Source organism: Trichechus manatus, unplaced genomic scaffold, assembly GCF_000243295.1.
Source record: "Trichechus manatus latirostris isolate Lorelei unplaced genomic scaffold, TriManLat1.0 scaffold00090, whole genome shotgun sequence".
Taxonomy (NCBI): Eukaryota; Metazoa; Chordata; class Mammalia; order Sirenia; family Trichechidae; genus Trichechus; species Trichechus manatus.
The window spans coordinates 3,055,919-3,081,917 of record NW_004444026.1 but is presented as its reverse complement, the minus strand read 5'-3'; the positions used below and the strand labels follow the sequence as shown (position 1 = coordinate 3,081,917).

General features: G+C 42.2%; 1 protein-coding gene across 6 annotated transcripts in view; it reads right to left on the bottom strand.

The window, feature by feature from the left end:
• Positions 1-712: 712 nt before the first annotated feature.
• The window catches only part of IKBKB (inhibitor of nuclear factor kappa B kinase subunit beta), a 74,469-nt gene continuing 49,182 nt past the window's right edge, over positions 713-25,999 (bottom strand). For 3 of the 6 annotated variants that reach the window (XM_004382083.2, XM_023736646.1, XM_023736647.1), the window contains 14 exons: positions 19,645-19,752; positions 18,247-18,376; positions 17,296-17,490; positions 16,306-16,420; positions 15,098-15,221; positions 14,167-14,318; positions 13,955-14,016; positions 12,570-12,679; positions 12,258-12,307; positions 12,049-12,148; positions 11,464-11,611; positions 8,814-8,941; positions 4,740-4,830; positions 713-3,696 (listed from right to left, as the gene is read on the bottom strand). In XM_004382083.2, coding sequence (XP_004382140.1) covers positions 3,631-3,696; positions 4,740-4,830; positions 8,814-8,941; positions 11,464-11,611; positions 12,049-12,148; positions 12,258-12,307; positions 12,570-12,679; positions 13,955-14,016; positions 14,167-14,318; positions 15,098-15,221; positions 16,306-16,420; positions 17,296-17,490; positions 18,247-18,376; positions 19,645-19,752 — 1,579 coding nt within the window. In that variant the 3' untranslated portion in view covers positions 713-3,630. The remainder of the gene's footprint in view (positions 3,697-4,739; positions 4,831-8,813; positions 8,942-11,463; positions 11,612-12,048; positions 12,149-12,257; positions 12,308-12,569; positions 12,680-13,954; positions 14,017-14,166; positions 14,319-15,097; positions 15,222-16,305; positions 16,421-17,295; positions 17,491-18,246; positions 18,377-19,644; positions 19,753-25,999) is intronic. The other 3 variants (XM_023736644.1, XM_023736643.1, XM_023736645.1) reach the window with 1 other exon arrangement.

Here is a 25,999-nt window from a genome sequence, read left to right as displayed (position 1 = left end):
AGCATGCTCTGTAAAGAAGACCAATGGTGTGGCTGGAACACCTTTTGCTGAAGAAATCAGGTGTGTGATTCACGGACCCACCCAACCATCTCAGCAGAAACCAGGAATAGAGATGGGGTTATCCAGGAAAGATCTGTGGAGGATCCTCTTGTCTAATGGTATCTACCTCACTGACATACACAGAAGACCCACAGGTTTTTGAGAAGGTTACTTAGGCAGAAACACTGCCAGCTTGGATTGAAAGGGACAAAAACATAACAAAATGAGAGAAGACTGTTGAACTTCCAAAATCCTATAGGCAGGAGATGAGCTGAGAGAACTATTCAACTGCAAACATGTGCTTGTTGTTAGGGGCTGTCAAGTTGGTTCCGACTCATAGCAATCCTATGTACAACAGAATGAAACACCACCTGGTCCTGTGCCATCTTCACAATTGTTGCTATGTTTGAGCCCACTGTTGATGCCACTGTATCAGTCCATCTCATTGAGGGTCTTCCTTTTTTGCTGACCCTCTACGTTACCAAGCATGATGTCCTTCTCCAGGGACTGCTTCCTCCTAAAACATGTCCGAAGTACGTGAGAATCTCGCCATCGTTGCTTCCAAGGAGCATTCTGACTGTACTTCTTCCAAGACAGATTTGTTTGTTCTTCTGGCAGTCCACGATATATTAAAGATTCTTCACCAACGCCATAATTCAAAGGCATCAATTCTTCTTCCGTCTTCCTTATTCATTGTCCAGCCTTCGCACGTATACGAGGTGACTGAAAATACCATGGCTTCCATCAGGTATACCTTAGTCCTCAAACATGTGCTACCCCTTCAAGAAAAAGACGACGGAGGGCAGAGCCACAGGTGCAGAGGCAGAGGCATTAGGTGCAGACTCAGAGGCCGACAGCAACTGTTGAGTCCAGAAGGTGAAGCCTCCATGGAGAATTATCAGGACTTGAAATCTTATGGAATTTGTCCTACTGGGTTTCAAACTTATTTGGGAATGGTGACCCCTTTATTTGTCCCGATTTTTCCCTTTTGGAATGGGAATGTCTATCATATCCCTAACCTACCATTGTATTGTGGAAACAGATAACTCGTTTTCCAGTTTCACAGGTCTGCAGACGGAGGAATTTTGCCCCGGGATGGATCATGGCCAGAGTTTCACCCATACCTGATTTAGATGATGAGATTTAGAACTTTTGAGCTGATAATAATTTTGGATGAAATCTGCATGAGATTTTTGGATTTAGGGTTGAGATTTCTAGAGATGTTAGAACAGGGTGAATGTATTTTGCACATGGAAGAGATGTGAATTTGGGGGAGTGGTGCAGAGGGTGGACTGTAATGGGTTTAATGGTGGCCCCCAAGAAGATATATCCATGTCCTAATCCCCAAAACCTGTGAATATTACCTTATATGGCAAAATATGTGACCAAGTTAAGGGTCTTGAGAAAACGCGCTTATCCTGGATTATCTGGAAAGGGTCTTAAATCCAATGGCAAATGTTAAGACACACCCAGAGGGGATTTGACAGATGAAAGAGGAGGCAGCAATGTGACAATGGAGGCAGAGACTGGAGACAAGCAGCCACAAAACAAGGACTGGCTGGAGCCACCTGAAGCTGGAAAAGGCAAGGAACAGAATCTCCCCTAGAGCTTTCAGGGCAAGCCGGGTCCTGCCAATGCCAATACCCAATTTCAGACTGCTGGTCTCTAGAACTTTGAGATTAAATTTTTGTTGTTTTAAGCCATTTCTACTTTGTGGTAATTTGTTACAGCAACCCTAAGGAACTAACAAGGCTAGACAAAGAAGGTCTTGGGCTTTTTAGTCTTCACCTGCTGGCCGGCTACTCCAGAACCCAGTTTGGGATATACGACGCACGAAGAAAACCCAGGGAACACACTGTCATGTCATTCCTCAGCTCCCAAGGTCCTGAGCCAGTCTGTCTTTTGTCCAAGGACTTCAGCTGTACTTATCAGGAGGAATAGGGAAAAGCACATCTACTCCATCTTTTTTGAAGTGGAAGTCCAACCTCCAGAGTTTTCACTTTTTTAATCAGTTGGCACATCCCAGCCATACTGATCTTCTTAAACCACTGCTTCAGTCATGTCATTTTCTTGCTCAGAATTCTTTAGTGACTCTCAACTGCCTGTAAAACAAATCCATGGTCCTTAGCCCAGAATTCATTCCCTCCATTTAGTCTATTTTTCTGTTCTTATTTCCCACAATGTCCCGCTCTAGTATTTCCAAAATTATGTTTCATCAAATTCCAAGTCTTTGGAATATTAATGTTATACACACACAGAGAAATTTTTTTAATAAAAAGATTCTATGGTCAAATGAGTTTGGTAAACAGTGGACTTACACAAAGTTAAACCAGTTTCTCTATAATAGGACTTTTTAGATACTTTAATGTACCAGTGTACAATTGTGAATCTCCAAGAAAGAATGAAAACATGAAGCATTTCCTAAACGTACTTTACCACGCCCTTTATGCTGTCTCCATGGAACTCACACTGTGCAACTCCTCTACTCCAACTTCCTTCTCCCACCAAACCTACCTCTTTGTGATCATCTAAACTTGTTTTGCTCTCTAGCTTTTATGGAAAGACGTTTTGTAAAATGTCAAAGACACACAAAAATGTCCACTGCACTTTTTATGATCCAGACACTATGCAATTTTATAAAATTTTGAATTAAGTTGGCTTTTGAGTTCAGAAGTCCTAATCATGGGTATTATAAAAATGGATTATGGAACACAGTATAAGTGTTTGAATCACATTATAAAAGATAGAGACAATTTTTAAAAGAAATCAATTTAATAATACTGCTGGTGATATGACCGGCAGGAACACCCCTCCCCTTGCTCCCACCACACAAAGATGTATCTGAGCAAGGACAGGGAGGTGTGGGCATCTGTGGTCATTAGGCTAGTGGCTAATAAGAGTTTCCATTTTTTTCTTTCTTTCTTCTCCATGACAACTCACTCCCAGATAATCTTTGAGACCGGAAGGAAGGTAGGTGCTCTAGTGCTCAGCATCATTACTGCCTTGCTGAAAGGAGGATACCACCAAAGCAGTAGATAAAAGTTTCAGCAGCAGTGAAATAAAAAGGGGAAGAGAGATGATTGGCCCAGGCCAAATCAATGCTTTCAAAGGCTGTTTAAGAGAACCCGAATCCAGATGAAACTCTTAGCTGCAAGATGAGAGAGAACAGGTGGATCAGGCCCTCTGATCAGGAGGGGTCAGGGGAGGACAGACTGGTACCAAGTGCCATTTCGACTTTGTCCAGAAATATTCTTGTTAAAATTTGTCTAGTGGTCTGTGGGGCAAACAGTAGTTTGAGCACTTTTTCGATAGCAGAGGAAGTGCTGCTGTGGCTCTGCCAAGTGTGTCACTTGGCATCAAAGTGTGCTGGGTCTCTGCGATGGAGGCCTTCCAGGTGTGCAGACAAGGTGTCCAGCATTGTCACTGAGGGCCACACCCTTTGTTCAGGGTGAGTGTCACAACTACTAGGGGAAGTCAGCGGATTCCCATCTGGGGGCCGAAGATTTCCGGGACATCACTGTAGCAGGGGCCACTGCGCGAGAGCCTCAGGCCAGGGAGCCCCACATCAGGTGGTCAAGGCCACCCACACAGTCACGAGGCCTGCTCCAGGCTATTCTGCTCTTCTTCTTCTGCTTGTAACCAGCTCCAGTCCAGAGTCTGGAAGTCAACAGGCAGGTTAAAAATACAGCAACCACCATCTCAGGTTGTTTTTCCATTTAGGGAGGCAACCAGTCCAATTTAGAAGTAAATTTAAGACATCTTATTAATAATAGTCTCCTTATTATAGTGCACCCTTGAACTAAAGCTACACATTTTCTCTGGACTGGCTCAGAAGTCCCTGAGATTCTGTGACTATGGTAGCTGAAAAAAAACCAATTTTAATACATCCTGTAGCCATAGCACTTTTTATGCTCACTGTGGGTAAGTGGTACCAAGAGCTAATCTTAGCTATCAATTTCCAACCTCACCAGGTGAAACAGCCTGGTGAAACCATTTGTCCTTTCTTTTTTTCTTCCCCTCTGGCAGAAGTACAAATAAGCAGTGAAACGATCAAAATATATAGTGCTAGGAGGAAGAAGAGAATCAGGAAGAGATATAGAAAATCCACAAACTGGAGAAGGACACTTGAATAAATCAGCGGCGACTGCAATTAGCAGTGGTATCCATCACCTCTGACTCTTGTGAAAACTTTAGAAATTAGGATAAGAATTTGGCACACGATTATATTAGCAGGAAAAGACCACTTAAAGATCTAAGGGAACCATTCAGGATCATCTCAGCAAATTAAACTTTATCTTAATATACTCGTATCTTGACTACTTTTCCTTCAGATTTGCCTCTGCATAAGTAGTACTACCTACTGCTAAGCTCTGAGTCCCTGAGGGGCGGGGCCATGACAGGTTCCGGACTGATCACCAGAGTCCAGCACAGTACCCAGCACACGTGGGAACTCAGTGATGGTACCAAGTTGCAGAGGGAGATGGCCTTCTGATAATAATGATACCTTCTTATGTGCTATACTGAGATAATATACATAAAGTACTTACAGGTAGGTACTCAGTAAATGGTAGCCATTATTATTATTATGGATAGTAAATATGCAATGGAAAATCCTAAGTGTATAGTGATCAAGGGTAACACTGAACTGCCTTTCCATTTTCTTTTGCGGTAGAATAGCTGGGATAAATGTGGGCTGTTACCATAAAACTCTGGTCCTGCGTTTTCATGGTGTCTTGCATTGCATTTTCTAGCCGGGTGCAGAGAGTATGTGCTTCAGCCACCAGTTCTTCACTAAAGAAAACAATCACATTATTAGAAAGCAGTCATTATTATTTTATCAGAACTAATACTACTGTTTAAAAATATACTGAAGAACTTTCGACAACATTAAAAAAAAAAGTAACAACTATTTTGATCCTGTGTGATTTCACTCATCTCGTTAAGCACTTTTCAGAAGCTCAAATCCAGTCACGAGCATTTCTGTTCAAAACGTGAAAAAGCAAATAAATATCTTCGATAAAAAAAAGTAAACTAACTCTTTCTGACTGAACCATACAGCTCAATTTAATTCTCTCCAAACTGCCAAAACCTAAAGATAAACATCCCCAAATCATCTGCTTTCCAATTTTTAAAATGTGGGGGAAAAAAAAAAATAGACCAAGCAATTCACCAGGTTCCCATAATTCCTTGAGATCTGCTGAAAAAACAAGTTCTGGGAATTGGTTTCATTTAATCCAAACTCTCTTTTTTAAGATAAGAAATATGCATGCTTTCGACTTACTGGATCCACTGAGACTGGGGGAACCCCTGAATCTAATGCCTGGAAATAATCTGTAAACTTTGTACTGAAACTATCCCATGAAGTCACTGCTAAACTAAATAACAGTTCAGCCCAATTACTAAGGACTGTTTGCCTGCAGCACAGCGCTCTTATAAAGAATTATCTATATGAGCGTAAACTGACGAGAGTCAATCTAAAGCACAGAAGAGAACTGTAAGCAGCAGACAGTGTAAATTAATGGTGATGAAACAATATGGGCAGAGATAGAACGGTGACACAAGGTGGAGTGTTATCAAACTGTAACCAGTGTAATCAAACTGTTCACGTAGAAATTGTGAACGGATGTATGTTTGGTTATGTATACTGCATGCTTCCTACCGGGAATAGGCCACAGAAAGAAAGGGAAGAGTGTAATAAACCACCCACTGCCCGCTCCTAACCTCAGCTCTAAGGACCACTCTTTTGGAGCTTTGGGAATATCACTGGAGACAGTATGCCAAATATGGAAGACAGTGACCTGGAATTCATCTTATCCTGCAACATGCTCTGCTCTGATGGAAGGACTACAAAGCACCTTTTTGCTTGGCCTCATCTAAGGGGCCCTGAGCCAGATTAAAGGCTCTGTGCCAGCTCCAAAGGGCAACATAAGAGGCATGGCCTGGTTACTCTCCTCCAAGAGCTCACAGTAGGTTGGGGTGATAATTAACAATCTAAGGTCCTGTGTGATTAAGTACCGAAAGGGTACAGGTTACAAGTTTCTCAAGGACAGAAACTGGATTTTTTAAATAGCTTTACTGAGATACATTTTACATACTATTAAGTTCACCCATTTCAAGTATAAATTCAATGGTTTTAGTATTTACAGAGGTGTGCGACCATCACCATAATCTAGGTTTAGAACATTTTCATCACCCCAAAAAGGAACCTTGTACCCCTTAGCAGTCACTTCCCATTCGTCCTCCCCCATGCCCTAGGCAATCATTAGTTGACTTAGTCTATGGCTTTACCTACAGGAACTAGACTTAACCAGGTCTAGTGCCTGGGGCTTGGCACATAGAAGGTGCTGAATAAATGCTTATGTGACTGAACTAGAAACAAAAAAATGCCACAGGCATGGAGGTCAGGGCCATGGAGAAGCGTCGGAAGCGGGCGAAGCAGATGTGCACTGTAGATGGGATGTTGTCGTTAGATGCTGGCTAGCGATCCCATGTGACAGAGTAAAACTTCCCCATAAAATTTTCTTTATGGGAGCAGATTGCCAGGTCTTTCTTTCGCAGAGCCGTTGAGTGGGTTCGAACTGCCAACCTTTCGGTTAGCAGCCAAGTGCTTAACTGTTGTGCCACCAGGGCTCCTGGGAAGACCATTACGTTTTGTAAAGCAGAATCTGAGGAGTCAGTACGCATCAGAATCACCACAGGGGTTGTTAAAACACAGATTGCTGGGCCTACCCCTAAGCTTCTGATCCAGTACGTCTTGCCTGAGAATTTTCATTTCTAGGAAGTACCAGATGATGTTGCTGCTGCTGTGTCTGGGATCAGACTTGGAGAACGACTGGGCTATGTACAACGAAAAACTTCACGGGATTTGATTTCTTGACTTGGAGGTTTAGGGTCATGATTTCATGGGACATCCCAATTAATTGGCCTAATATAATGTTTAGTGATTCTGTTCTACCTCCTAGTTTTATGTGTAGTGCCTGGGGTCTTAAAAGCTTGCAAGCGGCCATCCAAGGCACAATGACTGGTCTCTATTTGCATGGAACCACAGAGGAGGAAGGAGAGTCAGGAATAGGAGGAGGATATGGAATGTGTGGCTAATTGCCTCCATGAGCAACTGCCTCCTTTACCATGAGACCAGAAGAACCAGATGTTGCCTGGCTTCCGTTACTGAATAGTTTGATCAAAGATTCCATAGAAGAATCCTGATCCGAAGGGGGAAAATGCAGAACAGAATTTCAAATTCTCATGGACTCCAGACTTCCTGGAGCCGTGAAGGTTGGCTGAACCCCTGAAACTACTGTCTTGAGATAATCTTTAAACCTTAAACAAAAAATATCCCCTAAAGTCCTCTTAAAACCAAACAACAGTTTAGTTTAACTAGTAAATACTGTCTGCCTTGGGCATTAAGAACTACCTATATGGGATCAAATTCACAACAGCAACTCGAAAGATCAGAAGGGAACCTCAGAGGACAGTGAATTTATGTTAATGGTGGAGGAACAACTCAGAAAAAGAGGGTGAGAATCATTACACAACTCGAATGTAATCAATGTCATTAAATGGTACATGTAGAAACTGTTCACTTGGTCTATGTTTTGTTGTGTATATTCTCAATAAAAATAACAAAATAAATACAATTATTAAAAAAACTGAAGAACCACAGGGCTAGAGCAAGGAGTTTGTAGGAGATTGGTGGGAGGGGGCTCAGCTTGGAGAGCCACATTGAGAAGGCTGCAAGTGCCGGAAAAAGTTTAGACTTGATCCTATAGGGATTAGGAAGACATTATTAGTTACCAAAGACTAATCTGATCAAAATGGTATTTTGTGAAGATTAACTTGACCTGTGCCGGGTTGGAGGCAGTAACAGACTGGAAGCAGGGAGGCAGAAAGCCTTGTCAGGAAAGGGCTGTATCGTTCTGTTCACCACCTCTGTCACAGTGGTCTGGGCAATAGGAGGGGAAAGGACAGGATGAATGGGAGGCAATGGGTGGAAAAATGGTAACTTGGTAACTTAAAGAGGTGGCAGGGTGAGAGGTGACTCAGATGGGATTAACAGGGCACTACTTGAAGGGAATCTGCTAGTAAAGAAAAGAAAATGATGGCTGGACTATCATAGCATGTGACTGACTAGCACTTTCAATCTTCTTATTTAACAGTTAGCAATGCAATGCTGAACAAGTAACTTGTTTAGTTAGCAAGTTAAAATAAGGGACTATATGAGCAAAATATATACACCACTTTTGTCCCCACAGTCCCTAGCATAAATAACAAAGGAAAATATGCACAAAATAATCTAACAGATGAAATGGTCTGTTTATCAATGATATACATGCATTTCCACGACCAGCACTCTGTGATGCACCCTTAAATACAGGCAGTCTCCAGATTACGAACAAGTTCCGTTCCTAAGTCTGTCTTTAATTCAGATTTGTATGTAAGTTGGAACAGTTAGGTACAGCTCGTATCTACCGTCAGTTAAAGGTTTGTCTTAGTATGTAGTATACAGTTTACCTTTCTATGCAGAAAAAACATTAAAGAAACACTTTCACATAAGGTAAAATAGCTTTAACATAATAAGACAGTAATAATAATAATATTTTGATGTATGTCAAAAAGAAGTGCCCATTTGTTATTACGAACCACTGTACGGACCTCGAATTTTTAATATAATAGGTTTTACAGGGGTTGGCTCCTAACTCGGGTTGCACCTAAGTCGGACGTTCGTAACTCAGGGACTGCCTGTATGGCATTTGGCGCTATTAACCTTGACTTACCTTTTCTTGGCTGACTCAGCTAAGCCGTCGGGGGCAGTGGCAGGCTGAGTCATCAGCTGACCAGGGTGACTAAGACGAGAGGCATTCATGCTATCTGGGCTTCCACTGACAGGACCACGTACCTTGCTCTGAATGACAAAACCAAAAAGAAAGTCATCAAAATTTTGGAGCAAAGAGATGATTCAAATTTTGCATTCATACCACTGTATTTGCTCATGAGTCATCTGGCTGCAAGACACTAAGCTATTCTTCTAGAAAAGATCAGTCAACATCTCTATCAGTGACAACCGCCGACACTTGGCATGCCAGCTTAGAAAGTGTTTCTCTATCTATAGGTATACTTTTTGAGAACAAATTCTAAATACAGGGAGATCTGAGTGCTTATACCATAGCCTTTATTTCATTCATTTTGTTCCTCAATATACTCTTACAAGGAAATAAAAGGAAGATGTTTTTACTGTTTTCCAAGTGGAAGGCTGAGAGACGCACAAGAAAGGTTATAAACGACTTTCTGTGAATCACACCATCTGTAGCACCACTGACTCCTGGACTGGTGCTGCACTCACTCACCCTCCAAGCCCAGATTTTAAACCGACAGTCCCTACTTTCATCTCCAGCGACTTTCACCGGCACTCCACATCTGCAGCCCGTACACACACCTGGACCGCCAACCGTCTCATCACCGAAAACCGCCTCCACCCCAGTTCTCCAGTCACACTCTTGTCTGTCCCCTCACAGACTCCTCTCTCACTGGCCCTGCTCTCTGTACTCACTGAGGCCTGCACTTCTTCAACCTCTCCTAGTTTTCTCAGCCTCCGGAACCCCTCCTGCCTCCTCCTCCAGCTGAACCACGGTCCACGCTTCGACCAGCCAGTCTCAAGCACCCAGCTATGCCCCGTTCCTCACCCTTCTGCTGTGCATTCCCTACCAATCGTCACCTGTGGGGAGACTCAGTCATCCACCTCCTCCCTTCTGCCCTGGGCCCCCGAAGTTGGCAGGAGAAGATCTTATCCTGTGCTGTCTAGCTCCCTTACAGTTAGCTGAATCCCCCTCACAGTTCCCCACTGTCTTGTGCACCACAGGGGCTACCCACTGAGTGGTCCTTCACTCTCAGTGTGGGCCTGCCCAAGTGTCAAATCCATTCTCCATGCTGCCATCACAGTAAATCTCTAAAACTCAAATATGATCTTATCACTCTCCTACTTAACTTCCTTCAGTGTGAAAGGAGAAAAACAAATCCTGCCACGTTTCCTCTAGCCTTCAAAATAAAGCCTATATATGCCAGCCCTTGCTTGCCTCTCCAATTTCATCCCGTGAACAACAACAGAACACACCATACTCTTTCATGCCTCCCTCCCATTGATAAAACAATACCTTCGTCCTGGAATGTTTTCATCTCCCATGTATCCACCTAGCTAACTCCTACTCTCTCTTCAGTGGAAACATCACCCCACTGTGGACACTTCCTGTTGTTCCCTCACCTCTAATATGGAAGCAGGTGTTCCTCCTCACTCAGACCACAACTCATGCTTACAATACCTGCTTTACAGTATTTCCTGCCCTAAACTGTTATCACTCGTTTCCTCGTCTGTGCCCCTCAGCCAGGTTACAAGCTCTCTAGGGCAGGTGCCATGCCTCCTCCGCAACCCCTGTGACCCCCTTGATCTCCAGCCTTCATCACAGTGTTGGACACACGAGTCAGCACTCAATAAATGTTGAATGAATGCAGATGGAAGAACAGGCCATTATCTGTGAATACGTCAATCTTCCTCTCTTCTTAAATCTTCTCTACCTTTCATCTCTCTTATTTCCTTTTCCTCCTTTCATACAGGAGAAAATGTCACTCGCTCCTTCCCAAGACAAATCCTTCTGCTTATGTTCCTGGTCCTAACTTCTCCTTCGTTCTTGGGACCATGCTCATCAATCGTCTCCTTTCAATTTGATGTTATTAATCTCTCCTGGTACACTGTGTGCTTTTGCTTAGCCTACAAATAAGCTCAAGTCATCCCTGTATCCTCCTTCCATTATAAGCAATTCTCCTTTCCTTTGTGTCCAAGATTCTCAGAACAGTCATCCATACTCCCTGCCATCCATCCCTCTTTGCATCCTGGCATCCACTGCCACAATAGCATTGAAACTGTTCTTAGGGACTCTCAATGACCAGACTGCTCTCTTCACCATCTTCAACCTTTCTGCAGTTCTGACAATGGGGTCACTCTTCCCATCAACTCTGCTCATCCTTTTTACCTGGCTCTTCTTTCTCTGTCCTTGGCTCTCTTTTTGCTTTACATTTTCTCCCTGAGCAACCTTCAATGGACTCACAGCTATATTTAGATGGCGTGTATGGAAAGTATGGATTACAATACTAGGAGCAACACAGACACAGACGAGGATCAATCAGGTCATGCTGACATGTGTAAACAGAAATAAGTGGTACAGGTCTTCTTCTGATCTCCCTGACTAACTCTGCCCTTCGCCCTAAGTCACGGAGGAGAGAAGTGAAAAATGAGCAGCAGCAGCAGCAGCAGCTGGATGGTCTGCCATTGGCTTCGTGGTTCTGTCCTATAAGGTGATGACATTAGGGCAGATGTGGAAAGGACCACAGAGGCTGCAGGCCAAGGACTTTGGGCCTGATGAAGGGGCTACTCACACAAGCGATCTTCAGGAGATTCCAGAGCTCCTTCTGTCGCTTCTCCTGAAGCCGAACCACAGTCTTCTCATCCTCATTCATTAAACTGACCACCTCTTCCACCTTGGGCAACAATTCCAGAGCCTTCTGCTTGCAAACTACAGTTTTACTGTGAAGAATACACATGACAAACTCCAATAGCAGTTGAGTTGGAGAAAGCAGAATATACCAAAAACAAAACAAAAGACACCAAACCAGATGCCTTCAAGTTGATTCCAACTCCCGGTGACCTCATGTGTGTCAAGTAGAACTGTGCTCCAGAGGGTTTTCAATGGCTAATTTTTCAGAAGAAAATCACCAGGCCTTACTTCCAAGGCATCTGTGCGTGAACGCAAACCGCCAACCTTTTGGTTAGCAGCCAAGCACGGTAACCGTTTGTGCCACCCAGGGACTCCAGGAGAACATAATCCCTACCAATTATAAATTTCCAGTCAGCCAGTTTCTTCACGCAGTTAGGCAAATCTGAGCAGGGTGAGGAAAGTGGCCTCACACACAGCCTTCTGCTTCTCCACATTCCACCCTGGAGCAGGAAACTGGGGCTTGTACCTGAGCTGACTATAAATCACTCGCACTTTCTTCTCAAAGCCTTGGATTGCCTGGAGCAGCAGCCGTACCATCTCCTGACTGTCACCATCAGTTCGCTGGTCTGGGAAGAGGAGAAGAGTTGCACAGCTCCCCCAAAACAGTTGGCAGAGAGCCCGATCCTCATAAATGAGATAAAGTGGAACCCAGGGCAATCCTAAAACCTCACTTACCTCTTGGTTTCTCCCTTAGTCTCCTGTAAAGCTCCCTGGCTTGCTCTTCTCTGAAACATACAAGGAGACAGCTCTGTCTAGATTGGATGTCAAAGAAGCTATGTGAAGCATCAGTTTGCTAATTCCTGCCAGCAGAATGAGTGATTTCCAGAAACAAGACTGCAATATGTCTTTCTTGATGGGAACAGACTATTATTCCTGGTGATATTATAGGTGAACATAGGAACATTCTCCCTCATTATCAAAACTCAAACATCTCCAAGGCTCAATCACAGAGAATCTTAAGGAAAGGAGGGTCTCACAGGTACTCACAGGTCATCCAGTGTTCCCCCCTGCTTCCGACCCATTGGGCTCCTCTGTAAGTCCACGATGTCTGTCTGCAGTGCCATCATCCGTTCCACCAGATGTTTCACTTCATTTTCCTGATAAAAAAGTTGTGTGAATGTCAACTGACACAGTAAGAGCATTCTGAGATGCAAGATTTGTGGGGAAAACCCTCCAAACCCGTTAAAACATGAAGACTCTCTAGCTGACTGGCTAGCAGCATATAACCTGGGTTTGAACCTGCACCCTCCACTTTCTAGTCATGTGACCCTTGGACAAGTTACCTAACCCTTGAGCTGTAAATTCTTCTTCCATAAAACAAGCTTCTAATAGAGTATGCCCACTGCCGATTCTGACTCATAGTGACCCTATAGGACAGGGTACAACTGCCCCACAGGGTTTCCAAGGCTGTAATCTTTATGGAAGCAGACTTCCGCATCTTTCTCCCGCAGAGCAGCTGCCAACCTTTTGGTTAGCAGCCAAGTGCTTAACCAATGTGCCACCAGGGCTCCTTTCTAATAGGGCTTAATAGGGGTTAAGTAAGATACAGTATGTAAAGTACCTGGCATGATACCTGGCATATAGAAGATACCCAATGCACATTACTTCCTCTTCTCTTAATCTGTCTATTCCAAAGCCATCCCATGTATGGAGGCCTGGACTCCTCTATTTCATAATTTATATATCTGACTGCTGAGATGGGGTGGAGCACTCACCCCTCATTATGGTTAAATAAGGTATCATTTATACAATACTCATCTTTAAGCATGCATATACCCATCAGTACCGATTTCTAGAAACAGATACTAAGACACAGAGGTAAACCTGCCCAAGTTCACAAAGGAAGATGGTAAAAGAATCCAGAAAAACACCTAGAGCCCAGGGTCTTCGATTTCTGTGAGGTTCACTAAGTCACACTTATTTCCCCTTGCCTTCATAATTAACATTTTTCAGTGACATTTGATTTACACTGTCCTTTCTGCCTAGACTTTTTTCCCCCACTATGGATTTAGACTCCCAACAAAAGTAGGCAAAAACCTTTGACAAGACAGGGTGTGGATCATTCATCCAAAGCCCTTTATGATAGGAAGGGGTCTAGGCTTCCCCCGAAGGGCACTTAACATTTTGCTCCTTATGTAAATCTGGAACGTCTCTGTCCACCCTCGTTCCTTGATCTGGCCACAACGAAGCCCCCTTTACTAGCTACTCTTCTTGCCACTTCCCAGCAAGTCTTCGTTAAGGTCAAACAGCATGAGGAGGAAAACCTGATTTCTGAGATACAAGGTCTACCCAGTGTTTGGTGAGAAGACGGAAAATGGTAGTAAGAAGCCTCGCCCCTCTGTAAGTACATAAACCTAAAATTAGTCTCCTACCCGCCCGCAGAGCTCCACTGCCTGTTCCATTTCCCTCCAAGCCAGCAGCAATTTATCTGAAGCTGGAAAAAAAAATTTGGAAAAATAAAATGAAAAACAAAACAAGAACACCATAAAATCAAAACAAAACCAAGCAAACAGATTATAAGAAAAGAAAACAGAGAAGAGAAAGGAATGGTCTCTCCAAGCTCACTGGAAAGAGCGACACTCACTGATTCCAAACTCAGTTTGCTCACTATACTTCTCCAGGTCAATCTGGACGCTGGTTTTAAAGAAATCCAACTTGGCCTTGAGCTGCTGAGACATGGAAGCCATGGAATTCTTCATCTTGGACAGACAGCTGTTATTCCGGAGGAGATTCATCCTGCAGGGACCACAAGAAACAGAACCTTGGGGCATTCTGGGGATCCAAATTCCATCTCCTATATAACAACAAAGCCCAAACCAAACCAAACTCGTTGCTGTCTACCCATAGCACACTACAGGACAGAGGAGAACTGCCCCACGGCATTTCCAAGGTTGTAAAACTTGGCAGAAGCAGACTGCCACATCTTTCTCTCCGCGGAGCAGCTGGTGGGTTCAAACTGCTGACTCTTCAGTTAGCAGCCCAGCACTTAACCACTATGCGACCAAGCCTCCATACAATGACAAAATCCCCGCAAATGCCAACTGCAGGTTCCTCCAATAATATAGTAACAGTAATAATGGCACCCAATTATAACCACAAGGACAATTTCCTACCTCACGGCAATGTGTGAGCACCAAAACTGGAATTACACAAAATGCTACACAAAGGGCCAATAACCTAAACTAGCCATAAGCTGGGAAAAGAGTAAACCCCCAGCACAATAATTACATGAGTTTTAATAACCCAAATTGCAACAAGCTTCGCCACATTCCTTTTCTGCCCTCGGTTCAGCCAGCCCGACCCTGCGTTCTGTACTGCTCCTCCATGCGCTAACCACACGCTCCTTGTCAATTCTGCAACGACCTCCCTCAACCCAGCCAGCCTGTCCAAACCAGTGTCTCCCTCTTGTCTCTCCTAACAGTGGTTTCTGAGCTCCTGGCTCAGCCACCTTCCTGGGGCAGAGCCCAGTAAGCAATTTTAAATAAACTAAGTTATAAAAACGTTTGGCACCGTACATGGCAGCTCGCTGTCCCTGCTGCAGCCGGTTACAATCTTCCTTCAGGGTCTGGATACTGTGCCAGACCTGTCCCCACACCTTCCTCAGGTGGAAGAAAGAGAGATTCTTCTTGGGCTCTTGAACTGGAAACACAGACAGAAGCAATTTTCAGAGACTCACTCGCCTACAGTTACCACGTCCTTCCTTGCGACATTGCTAGTACTTTTATATTTTCAAAAATTATGTAACTACTATGCTATTATATGATTTTTCAATGTTAATGCTTGGCTGCCCGATAAAGACTGTCTCATACATTTTTTGGTACCCCGTTACAGCATTTGTATGTACCAGGTGGTCAATAATAGCTGCTCATTTGATATGAAGAAACATTTTATGAACTATGCAGAGACATACATTAGGTACACAATCCCATATATTTTCAATGGAGACTCTTCTGTTCCCAAAATTTAGTTATATGAAGTTATAACTATAAATGTAAATGTAGCCTCAACAATAAGCTGAAGATCTCTGAGACTTTGGATCTCTGATCTGTTTATTCCAAGGTGTGTGTGGGGGGAGAGGGAAGTGGGCGATGTATTGAAATGAAATCTGGCATTCATACAATAGAACACTAATCAGTGTTAAAAAAAAAATTAGGCAGCTCTGTATGTACCAATAGGGGAAAATCTCCAAAATATATTGTACGATGAAAAGGGCAGCACAGAACAGTATGTATTGTATGTTATCATTTGTTTAGGGGAAAAAAAGACTACATATATATAAGTGCATAGAATATTCCTGGAAGGATACATAAGAAGTTGATAATAGACGTTTCTCTGGAAGAAGAACTCACTGGCTGGGGAATTGGTGAAAGAGGGTAGTTATTTTTCAGTGGATATTCTTTTGTACTTTTTGATTTTTTTTGGAATCCTATGCGTTTATTAATTATTTAAATATAAATAAAACCACAAATATACAAAATGGTCATCCAATTAAGTTCAGTGGCAGTACTCTCTGTCCTCTGTTTAAAGTCCTACCTACAAGATTGAAATTAAGCGAAGGCTTCTTTCACTGTTTTTTGCCTAGGCCACTTCTTGTCTATCCTAAGGAAAGGCAGCCCTGAGGGCAGGGTAAACTCATTTCCCTGATGTGGATCCTTCCCTGGGGCACATCTCTCCCACCTGCATTATAACTGATTATGTTTTATAAACACAGTGATGGCCTTACGGATACAGCTGACACTTTCAGGTTGAGGCCGAGGGGAAATCTTCATCTCATAGGTGACTTTACTGTTGTCAAAGAGAAAAACGAGATCCATGTCCAATGTGCGGCCCTCATTTAGCTGCAAACAGACAAGAACAAAATGAGATCTCATTTGATCCACACCTTCCCCTTTCCAACTGACAATGAAGAGATGTCAGGGTATTTCCCACTCTTCACTGATAGCATAGTCTTTGGGCCAGTAAATACTAAACATCCGTGAAGTCTTTCTTCATGGCTCCAGCCTACACTCATACTTCTTACTTCTTTTACACTTATTATCTGAACAAAAACCCATTGTCATTGAGTCAATTCCAGCCCATAGCAACCATAGAGGACAGCAGAACTGCCCTATAGGGTTTCCAAGGCTGTGATCTTTACGGAAGCAGACTGCCACATCTTTCTCCTGCAAAGCGGCTGGTGGGTTCGAACCGCCGGCCTTTTGGTTAGCAGCCAAGTGCTTAACCACTGAGCCACCACGGTTTCTTTATTATCTGAACACATACCTTATTTCCAACTATTATATACTCCATCTTATTCTCTGATTGTCTTTACTGTGTAATTTAGAAGTTCACTGAATATGTCCTTATCCAATGATTGTTCCTTATATGTTACCGCATCTCCACAATTAGCTTATAAGCTGTCTTTGGACAGGGACCATGTCTTATATTGCTTTGGTTGTCAGTGAGATGCCTATCATAGTTCTGTATATAAATAATTTTGATTGATTCACAAGGATAAAGCATAGTTTTGGCAACAAAGGCAAAAGACAGCCACTCTAAGTGGCCTGGAAGTTAACAAGTCAAGCATGAAGCGATTAGCATATCCTATTAAGGTACACTGTGATTAACTCACTGCTTGACAAAGGAGTGTTAAAATCTGAAAGCATGATTAGTTTCCTTGGAGGCAAAGCCAGGAAAAAGACTTTGGGCAGTGTGCAAGAAGCCAGGGGCTCACCTTGCCATCTGAAACACACTGCGTGGCAGGCTTGTCGGGGATCAATGCCAGACCCGCTTCTTGCAGCAGCTCCTGGTCCTCCTCTGGGATTCCCGTGTCTTGCTGGATTCTGGCCTTTAAGCTCTGCAGACTCTCGTCCTCTGTCACTGGGTAGGTGTGAATGGTGCCTGTGACCATGTTCAAGATATGAACCAGCTGCAACACAACCCAAATGTTAATGAAAACAATCCAACTTTACAGAGATGTCCCTTTATTAGGAGCCCTGGTGGCGGAACAGTTAAGCATGCGGCTGCTAACCAAAAGGTCAGCAGTTCAAACCTGCCAGCTGCTCCTTGGGAGAAAAGACCTGGCGATCTGCTCCCATAAAGATGACAGCCTTGGAAGCCCTATGGAGCAGTTTTACTCTGTCTTATAGGGTCTCTATCAGTCAGAATCAACTGGATGGAAATAACAACAACAGAAAAACCTGTTGCCGTCCAGTTGATTTCGACTCATAGTGACCTTACAGGACAGAGTAGAACTGCCCCATAGTGTTTCCAAGGAGCAGTTGGTGGATTTGAACGGTCAATCTTTTGGTTAGCAGCTGAGCTCTTAACCACTGCACCACCAGGGCTCCGGGAACAACAACAGGGATGTCCCTTTATTTGCCTAGATCCTCTGCTACTCCCATCATTACCCAGGCCCACCCAAAGCACCCAGCTTGAGGAAGGGAATAGGGTGCCATGGCTCATTATTCTGGTCTTCAATATTCCTGTTAGTCCACAGCTACAGCCCTACAGACCGTGTCAATCAGCACTGCTGTACTGTCCTCTTACAGGAACCTATGCTTCCCCGCTAGGTCAGCTGGCCTATGACCACCTTTTCCTGTGAACTTCTTTCTCGTAAGAGTTTGTTGTGTCCCACCTGAGACCTGACCTTGCTGCCTCAGGGCTAACTTGGCCCCACGCTCACCTTCAAGTTTAAGATGTCGTCCAGGGCCTTGAAACAGCCATTGGGCCCGTACACTGGATCTGTGCCCCTCTGCCGGGGGTGCCACATTAACATCAGCTGCAGCCACTTCTCCAGGCGCTGTGCCAGTACACTGTGCCAGTAAAAGCAGAGGAACAGACTGTAGGGAGACACCTCCGACGCCAATCTCAGGTTACCTTCATGTGGGAGTTTAAAAGTGTGAACCTCCCATGTGGTTCACCATAAGACACACAGACGGCAGCCAATACATGATTATTGACAGAGCAAACGGGTCAATCGGAAAGAAAAAAAAGTAAGTATTTCCCCAAAATTTAATTATTCATCTGCTTATTGCCTCACTCTTGACCTGCTTAAAACAGCCCCACAAGTCAGGGATTTCCCAACCTCTGGGTCAGCAGACTGACCTCCAACTGGCTGAGTAAGAACGATGGTGAACCTTTTTAAGCGCACTTTGTATGTCTACCCTGCCTCCACATGATCCCCGCACACACTCTAGGCCCCGAGCTGCCAGACTGATCTTGCTAACCGTCCCCTCAAATGTATTCAGTGGGTTTGCATGGCCAAGTTCAAACCCCTTACCCTCAAGGCCCTGCACAGCCTGCCCCCAGTATGCACTCCAAGAGCATCTCTCACCACTCCTCTACCCAAACCCTTCACTCAGGCCAAAAGGGCTACTCACTATCTCCCCAGACATGCCTTTGCTCAATCTGATCTTTCCCCTTTGAACCTCCTTTCTCCTTCCTCTTCATCTATTCATGTCCTGTACAACCTTCCAGACCCTTCCAAAAAGTTTCAGCTCTTCCAAATAGTCATTCCACATAGCTCTAGTCCACAATAACTGTCTGCCCATCCTCTAAGTACTCATGGTAATTATTATCTACGCTATTCAACTGTGGGCAACTGCCTTGCAGCTTTCTTTTGTAGTATTATCCGATTCTGGTATTATTATTTAACTGTTTGTATTCTGGCTCTAAGACTAAATTGTAATGCTGTTCAATCAAACCACAAATGTGTATCTGTTGACTGTGACACAGCATCAGGCCACATCAGGAGTGCAAAGAGAAATAAGGTATAATTTCTTACCCTCAAAAAGAAGAGATAAGCCCTATGTAAAACTGAATGTAATACAAGGTAGAAGCTACTCAGGGTAATAAGAGGTACAGATAAATTGTTATGTGAGTTGGAAAAAAGGTGATTTCTAGATGGGTATGAGGAATGGGAATCCATTCCTAAGCTTAAGACTGAAATGAACTATGTCAAGTTCTTAGTCACAGGATGAGATCCTGATCACCGTTTAAAAAGATATTGGATGTCACCTCAGCCTTCTATTTCTAAAAGAGGAATGAAAATATGTAGCCAAGTAATGCCATTGTGTCTTACCTGTTGAGATTATTGGGGTAGGGTAACGAGCTTGAAAACTTCACTGCTCCGCTCAAGTCTTCACTGACAACGATGTCCATCTCACTCTTCTGCCGGACTTTGGAATGCCTGCAGACAGGAATCAGAATGACTACTTCCTGTGCTGAGGAATCTTAATTGTAACCCTTAAATCACTTAGTGGTGGAAAGCCATTTTACATTTGCAACATACCACTTTACAGCTGTACAGGAGACTTATATCCCAGGTCAATATGTCCTCTTTTGGAATAATGGTCACTCATTTGCATCCTGGGAGGACTGCTTCTTTGAGAGTTTAAGAACGGGCAATGCTGCCTGAATGAGACTTTGAAGAACAGTCTTTGGTACAATCATTAACCAGCCTGTACCCGGAGTTCTGCAGGCTGTACTGGTGACTCCTTATTTCATCCTTGGTTTTTCCTTACCATTTTTCCTACCTGCCATCTTATCTAATACAGAACACCCATGTTTTGATAGAAGCTAAAATGAGGGCTTCCAAGCCAAAATTACTGATACATGTCACATTTACATTAAATATGCAAACACCTGCATGTACACTTATACTTTCCTCTAAGGATGTGGGAGAAATATCTGGTGATCTGCTCCCATAAAGATTACAGCCTAGAAAACCCTATGGGGCAGTTCTAACTGTCACATGGGATCACTCCGAGTCAAAATCAACTCAATGGTATACAACAACAACAAATACTATAAGGATAGACGAAGTTTTACATTTCCCCATTTGGTGAACCTCTTGGTGCATCTGAAATAGTATCTGAAGGAAAAAACAATTTTAATCTGATCAGTTTCAAATCTTCTTGGTGCCAAGGATAACTTAGATTTGAATAATGCTTCATAGATAACAAAATACTTGAGTTATAATATTGCGCCTTGAATTTAATATCCACTTATTTGCTATGATAATTCTACGTGGTAGATGTTAATTTTAGTCTCCTATTTAGTGGTAAGGGAATGAAGACGAGGTTATTTGCCCAACATCACACAACTAGAGATTGGCAGAATTAGCCTCAACTCTGAACTCTGGTGTTGTTTCTACTGTGTCTGAATACTCAAATACATCCTCTCCAATGGCACTCAGGAAATTCAAATAAAAAATTCTTTAGCCCCAAACACATCTAATTGGCAAGGGGTGAAACGGCCTATCTGGAGCACATGGGAAATCTAGAAGAGCTGGTGGATGACAGTGGTTTACAGCTCTCGCCATTAACTATGACTGTTGTTTAAGTCAGGCGCTCCAAGACTTTGTCAATTAGATAGAAATTGGATGATCTTCTAATAGAAAAACAATCTGTCAATGGGAAGTATTTAAAAAAAAAAAAAAAAAGGATATGTTAAATAAAATGCTTATTACTTAGGCTAATACTAAAATGTATTTCAAAGTAGCTTTATGATAGAAATATAAAGGCCAAATTGCATTTGTCATGAAATTACTATTACCGGCCATCTGCGATCAGATAGTGAAAAGGAAAAAAGTTGCCTATGACATTAAATAGCAGACAAGATAGGCAAACTAGCCCACAAAGCAGCTCCTTGTTGGGTTTCCTAGAAGCTCGCTGGAAAGTGGTCAACTGACCTTCGGCCCTGATGAGGGAAGTTCTGGAAGCTGATTCTGCAGAGAACAGACTGACTACAAAGACGCTCAGCCATTAGGGATATATTTTCAAATAGCACTGGTTCTTCGCTTTTAATGGATTTTAATCCTTTCAGGAGGGCACGCTTGTAAAAAGGGGCAAGAAAAAAATCCATACTACCTACCAAAAATTCAGACACACTCAATAATTCAGCATGCTTCCACTAATGAAAACACATGGTATCAGCAAAAAAATCAATGCAGAAAATAATAGGGTCTTGAAAGGGTTAACTTGCCTTGTCATAAATAATGGAAAAGTTCAACATCTGAACTGAAAAAATACAATAATTCCCTGTATACTTAAGAGTAAATAATTTTTAAAACTATTTTTATGATGGATACATGATAAGATGTGACTACAAGTTAATGAGCTAACTCCTCAATATTCCAGACCTATGGAGCTATACGAAACCCTGGTGGCGTAGTGGTTAAGTGCTACGGCTGCTAACCAAAAGGTCTGCAGTTTGAATCCACCAGGCGCTCCTTGGGAACTCTATGGGGCAGTTGTACTCTGTCCTATAGGGTCACTATGAATTGGAATTGACTTGACGGCAAAGGGTTCTTTTTTTTTTTTTAATGTAGCTAAATGAGCATTACCTAGTTTAAAGTCACCACAGGAGGGCATACTTTTGCCATTTCACCAGTCACCTCAAGGGCAGGGACCTTGCCTTATTCATCTTTGCATTACTAATGTCTGGTACATAAATGCTGATTGAACGACTGCCATTGCATAAAACTACTATTCTGGAATTGATTTCAAAGGCTACACCTCATTCTTACAAATAAATACCCTCATGATGTAAATAGTTGTCCTCTGAAAAAGTTAATGTTTTTACTACTTCCAGAAAGGTAGTTAGAAAAATTATAATAGCCAGTGTTGGCAGTGGTGTGATGAAAGGGACAGTGTGGTAACCTTTCGGGGGAGCAGCTTGTTAGCACACATTAAAATCCTTTAAAATGTGCGTACTTTCTGATCTGTTAATTGCATTTCTAGGAATTTATCCTAAGGAAATAATTGTGGATGTACAAGGATTTCCCTATAAAGACGTTATTCTTGGAGTTATTTTAAGAAATAAAAATTATAAACCACTTATGCTTCCAATAATGGGGATAAGTTAAATAAACTATGGCACAGCCACTCAATGGAATACAGCCATTAACGTAATGTGGATAAACATAATAACATAGAAAAGTGGTTTTTTTAAAACATGATTTTATTTATTTTGTTGTTGTTATTGAGAATATACACAACAAAACATACACCAATTCAACAGTTTCTACAATGTACCATTTAATGACACTGATTACATTCTTTGAGTTGTGTAACCATTCCCCTCGTCCTTTTCTGAATTGTTCCTCCCTCATTAACATAAATTCACTGCCCTCTAAGGTTCCTATCTAATCTTTCGAGTTGCTGTTGTCAATTTGATTTCATATAGATAGTTCTTAAAATAATACAATGCTCTAAGCAGACATTTTTTACAAGTTAAGCTAAACTATTGTTAGGTTTTAAGAAGACTTCAGGGGGTTTGGTTTAAGGTTTAAAGATTACCTCGGGGCAATAGTTTCAGGGGTTCATTCAACCTTTGTGGCTCCAGGAAGTCCAGAGTCTATGAGAATTTGAAATTTTGTCTGCATTTTCCCCCTTTTGATCAGGATTATTCTATGGAATCTTTGATCAAAATGTTCAGTAATGGTAGCCAGGCACCATCCAGTTCTGCTGGTCTCATAGCAAAGGAGGCAGCTCTTCACAGAGGCAATTAGCCACACATTCCATATCCTCCTATTCCTGACTCTCCTTCCTCTATTGTTCCAGATGAATAGGGAAAAATGTTTTCAATATTAAGTTTGAAAAGCAGATTATATGAGAGTATGTATAACCAAACAAAAACCTGTTGCTGTCAAGTGGATTGTGACTCATGACAACCCAACGTGTTACAGAGTAGTGCTGAGCTCTGTAGGGTATTTTTTAGCTGTAATCTTTACAGAAGCAGATCATCAGGGCTTTCTTCCAAGACACTGCTGGGTGGGTTCAAAATGTCAACCTTTCGGTTAGTAGCCTACAGCCTAACTGTTTATGCAACCCAGGTACTGAGAGTACGTATAGCCTTTTTTTTGGTTTTGTTTGTAAAAAGTATAAAACACACACACTGAAGAGACTGGAGACACACAAAAATATCATGGTGGTTGCTTCCAGGTTGTGTGACTATAGTTGGTTCTTGTTTTTCTATTGTTTCCATATTCTCCGAAACTCAAAAACAAAACAAAGAGAATCTGGTAGAAACAAGGGGTGATCAAACTATGCAGTGCTCCTTAGGTTCAAGAAACACATTTTTTTTCGTTGCAGGTAAACTGGCTCTGAAGGAATTCTCAAAGAGTGTAAATATGCTCTAAGAGCACATGTGGAACAGAGTTCCTATCACGTTACCACTGGTGTAAAAAGGGGGGAAACAACAAACTATGGTACATACACACAATGGAGTACTACACAACAGTAGAGAACAATGATGAATCTGGGAAACATCTCACAACATGGATGAATCTGGAGGGCACTGTGCTGCATGAAATAAGTTAATCACAGAAGGACAAATACTATATGAGACCACTATTATAAAAATTCATGAAAAGGTTTACACATAGAAATGATCTTTGATGGTTACGAGGGAAGGGAGGGGTGGGGAGAGAAAAACACTAACTAGAGAGTAGATAAGTTGTAACTCTGGTAAAGGTAAGACAGCACACAATACTGGGGACGTCAGCACAACTTGACCAGGGCAAAGTCACAGAAGCTTCACGTACAAACCCAAATGTCCTGAGAGACTGAGTTACTGGGCTGAGGGTTGGGGACCATGGTCTCAGGGGACATCTAGCTCAATTGGCATAACACAGTTTATAAGAAAAATGTTCTACATCCTACTTTGGTGAGTAGGGTTGGGGTCTTAAAAGCTTGTGAGTGGCTATCTAAGATACGTGTACTGGTCCCACTCCATCTGGAACAAGGAAGCATGAAGAAAACCAAAGATAAAAGGCAAAGATTACCCAAAGGACTAATGGACCACAACTTTCACAGCCTCCACCAGACTGAGTCCAGCACAACTAGATGGTGCCCCACTACCACCACCGACTGCTCTGACAAGGATCACGACAGAGAGTCCCGGACAGAGCTGGAGAAAAATGTAGAACAAAATTCAAATTCAAAGACCAGACTTACTGGTCTGACAGAGACTGAAGAAACCCCAAGAGTACGATCCCCGGACATCCTTTTAATTCAGTACTGAAGTAACTCCTGAAGTTCACCCTTCAGATAAAGATTAGATAGACCTATAAAACAAACAATGACACACGCAGTTCAACCATGTATATGAGACTAAATGGGAACACCAGCCCAAAAGCAAAGGTGAGAAGGCAGGAGGGGACAGGAAAGCTGGACAAATGAAACTGGGGAACCTGTGGTCAAGAAGGGGAGAGTGTTGACATCGTGGGGTTGGCAATCAATTTCACGAAACTATATGTGTATTAACTGTTTAATGAGAAACTAGTTTACTCTGAAAACATCACCTAAAGCACCATAAATCAAAAAAAGGAGGGGAGGACATAAATGAACAAATAATTATGTGCCAATTTGTTTATGTATGTATAAAACATCCTTGGAAGTATACCAAAACGATGATATCAGTTGCCTTTGGGAAGGGAAACTGAGTGGCTGGGAGACTGGTATGATACACTGACTTTTCACTGTATATTCTTTCATACTTTTTGAATTTTTGAGCCAGCTGAACTTACTAATGCTCAATGAAAAATAAATAAATAAAATTTAAATTAAAAAAATGTTTTGAGCAACAGTAGCATCATTTAAATGAAGTAGGTGGCCTCTCAAGAAACAACTCTGAATGAAGCCTAACTGATCTGGAAAGTGCTGATTTCTAAATTATGCATTCCTATAGTGATTAACACATGTAAAATAAACAATGCATTACTATTGTAACCAGTAAAACAAAAGTTAACGAATAGAGAGTAATTCTGAAAACTGTAATTGCATCCTTCGGGTTTTTTGAATTTTTTTTAGTATTTAATAAGCAAATGTTAAGCCAGATTCCACCTCCTCAAAGAGACTGATCTTGAACAACTTTCTTAGCACGTTTCAGCTGCTGCTATAAAACAAGGTACATACCTACTCCTCAGAGCTGCTGCAGAGTTAATGTCACAAGCAAAGTGCTCCACACACACAGTTTTAAAAAGAAAATAAATATAAAAGTTCCTTCCTCTACTCCCAGTTTTTCTAACGGCCGCTGCTACTTGTGTTTTAATAAGACAGAAGGCTGAAATACACATCCAGCTAGCAGAATCATAATCTAGTTCAGATGTTCAAAACATCATGCTATCAAAAGATTTCAGAACCTAAAGCCTGTTTTGTTTGACTGTTCTACTTCCAAAGTTTTTCCAGTTCCTTTGGTTTTTTTATTAGAAATTTTTTTTTTACTATTATTACTTATTAGGTGTTCATTTTAAACCACTTCCTTATGTTTCTGAAGCCAATATTTATATTCAGGTGTAGTAAAATTTATAACAATAAATTTCCACATAAATATTTCCTTATTGTCACGTGCATACATCTTTTACTTCTGTTTATTCATACACAGCATTTTCAATACAATGCAGACATTGAAACAATAGCCCATAAATGCAC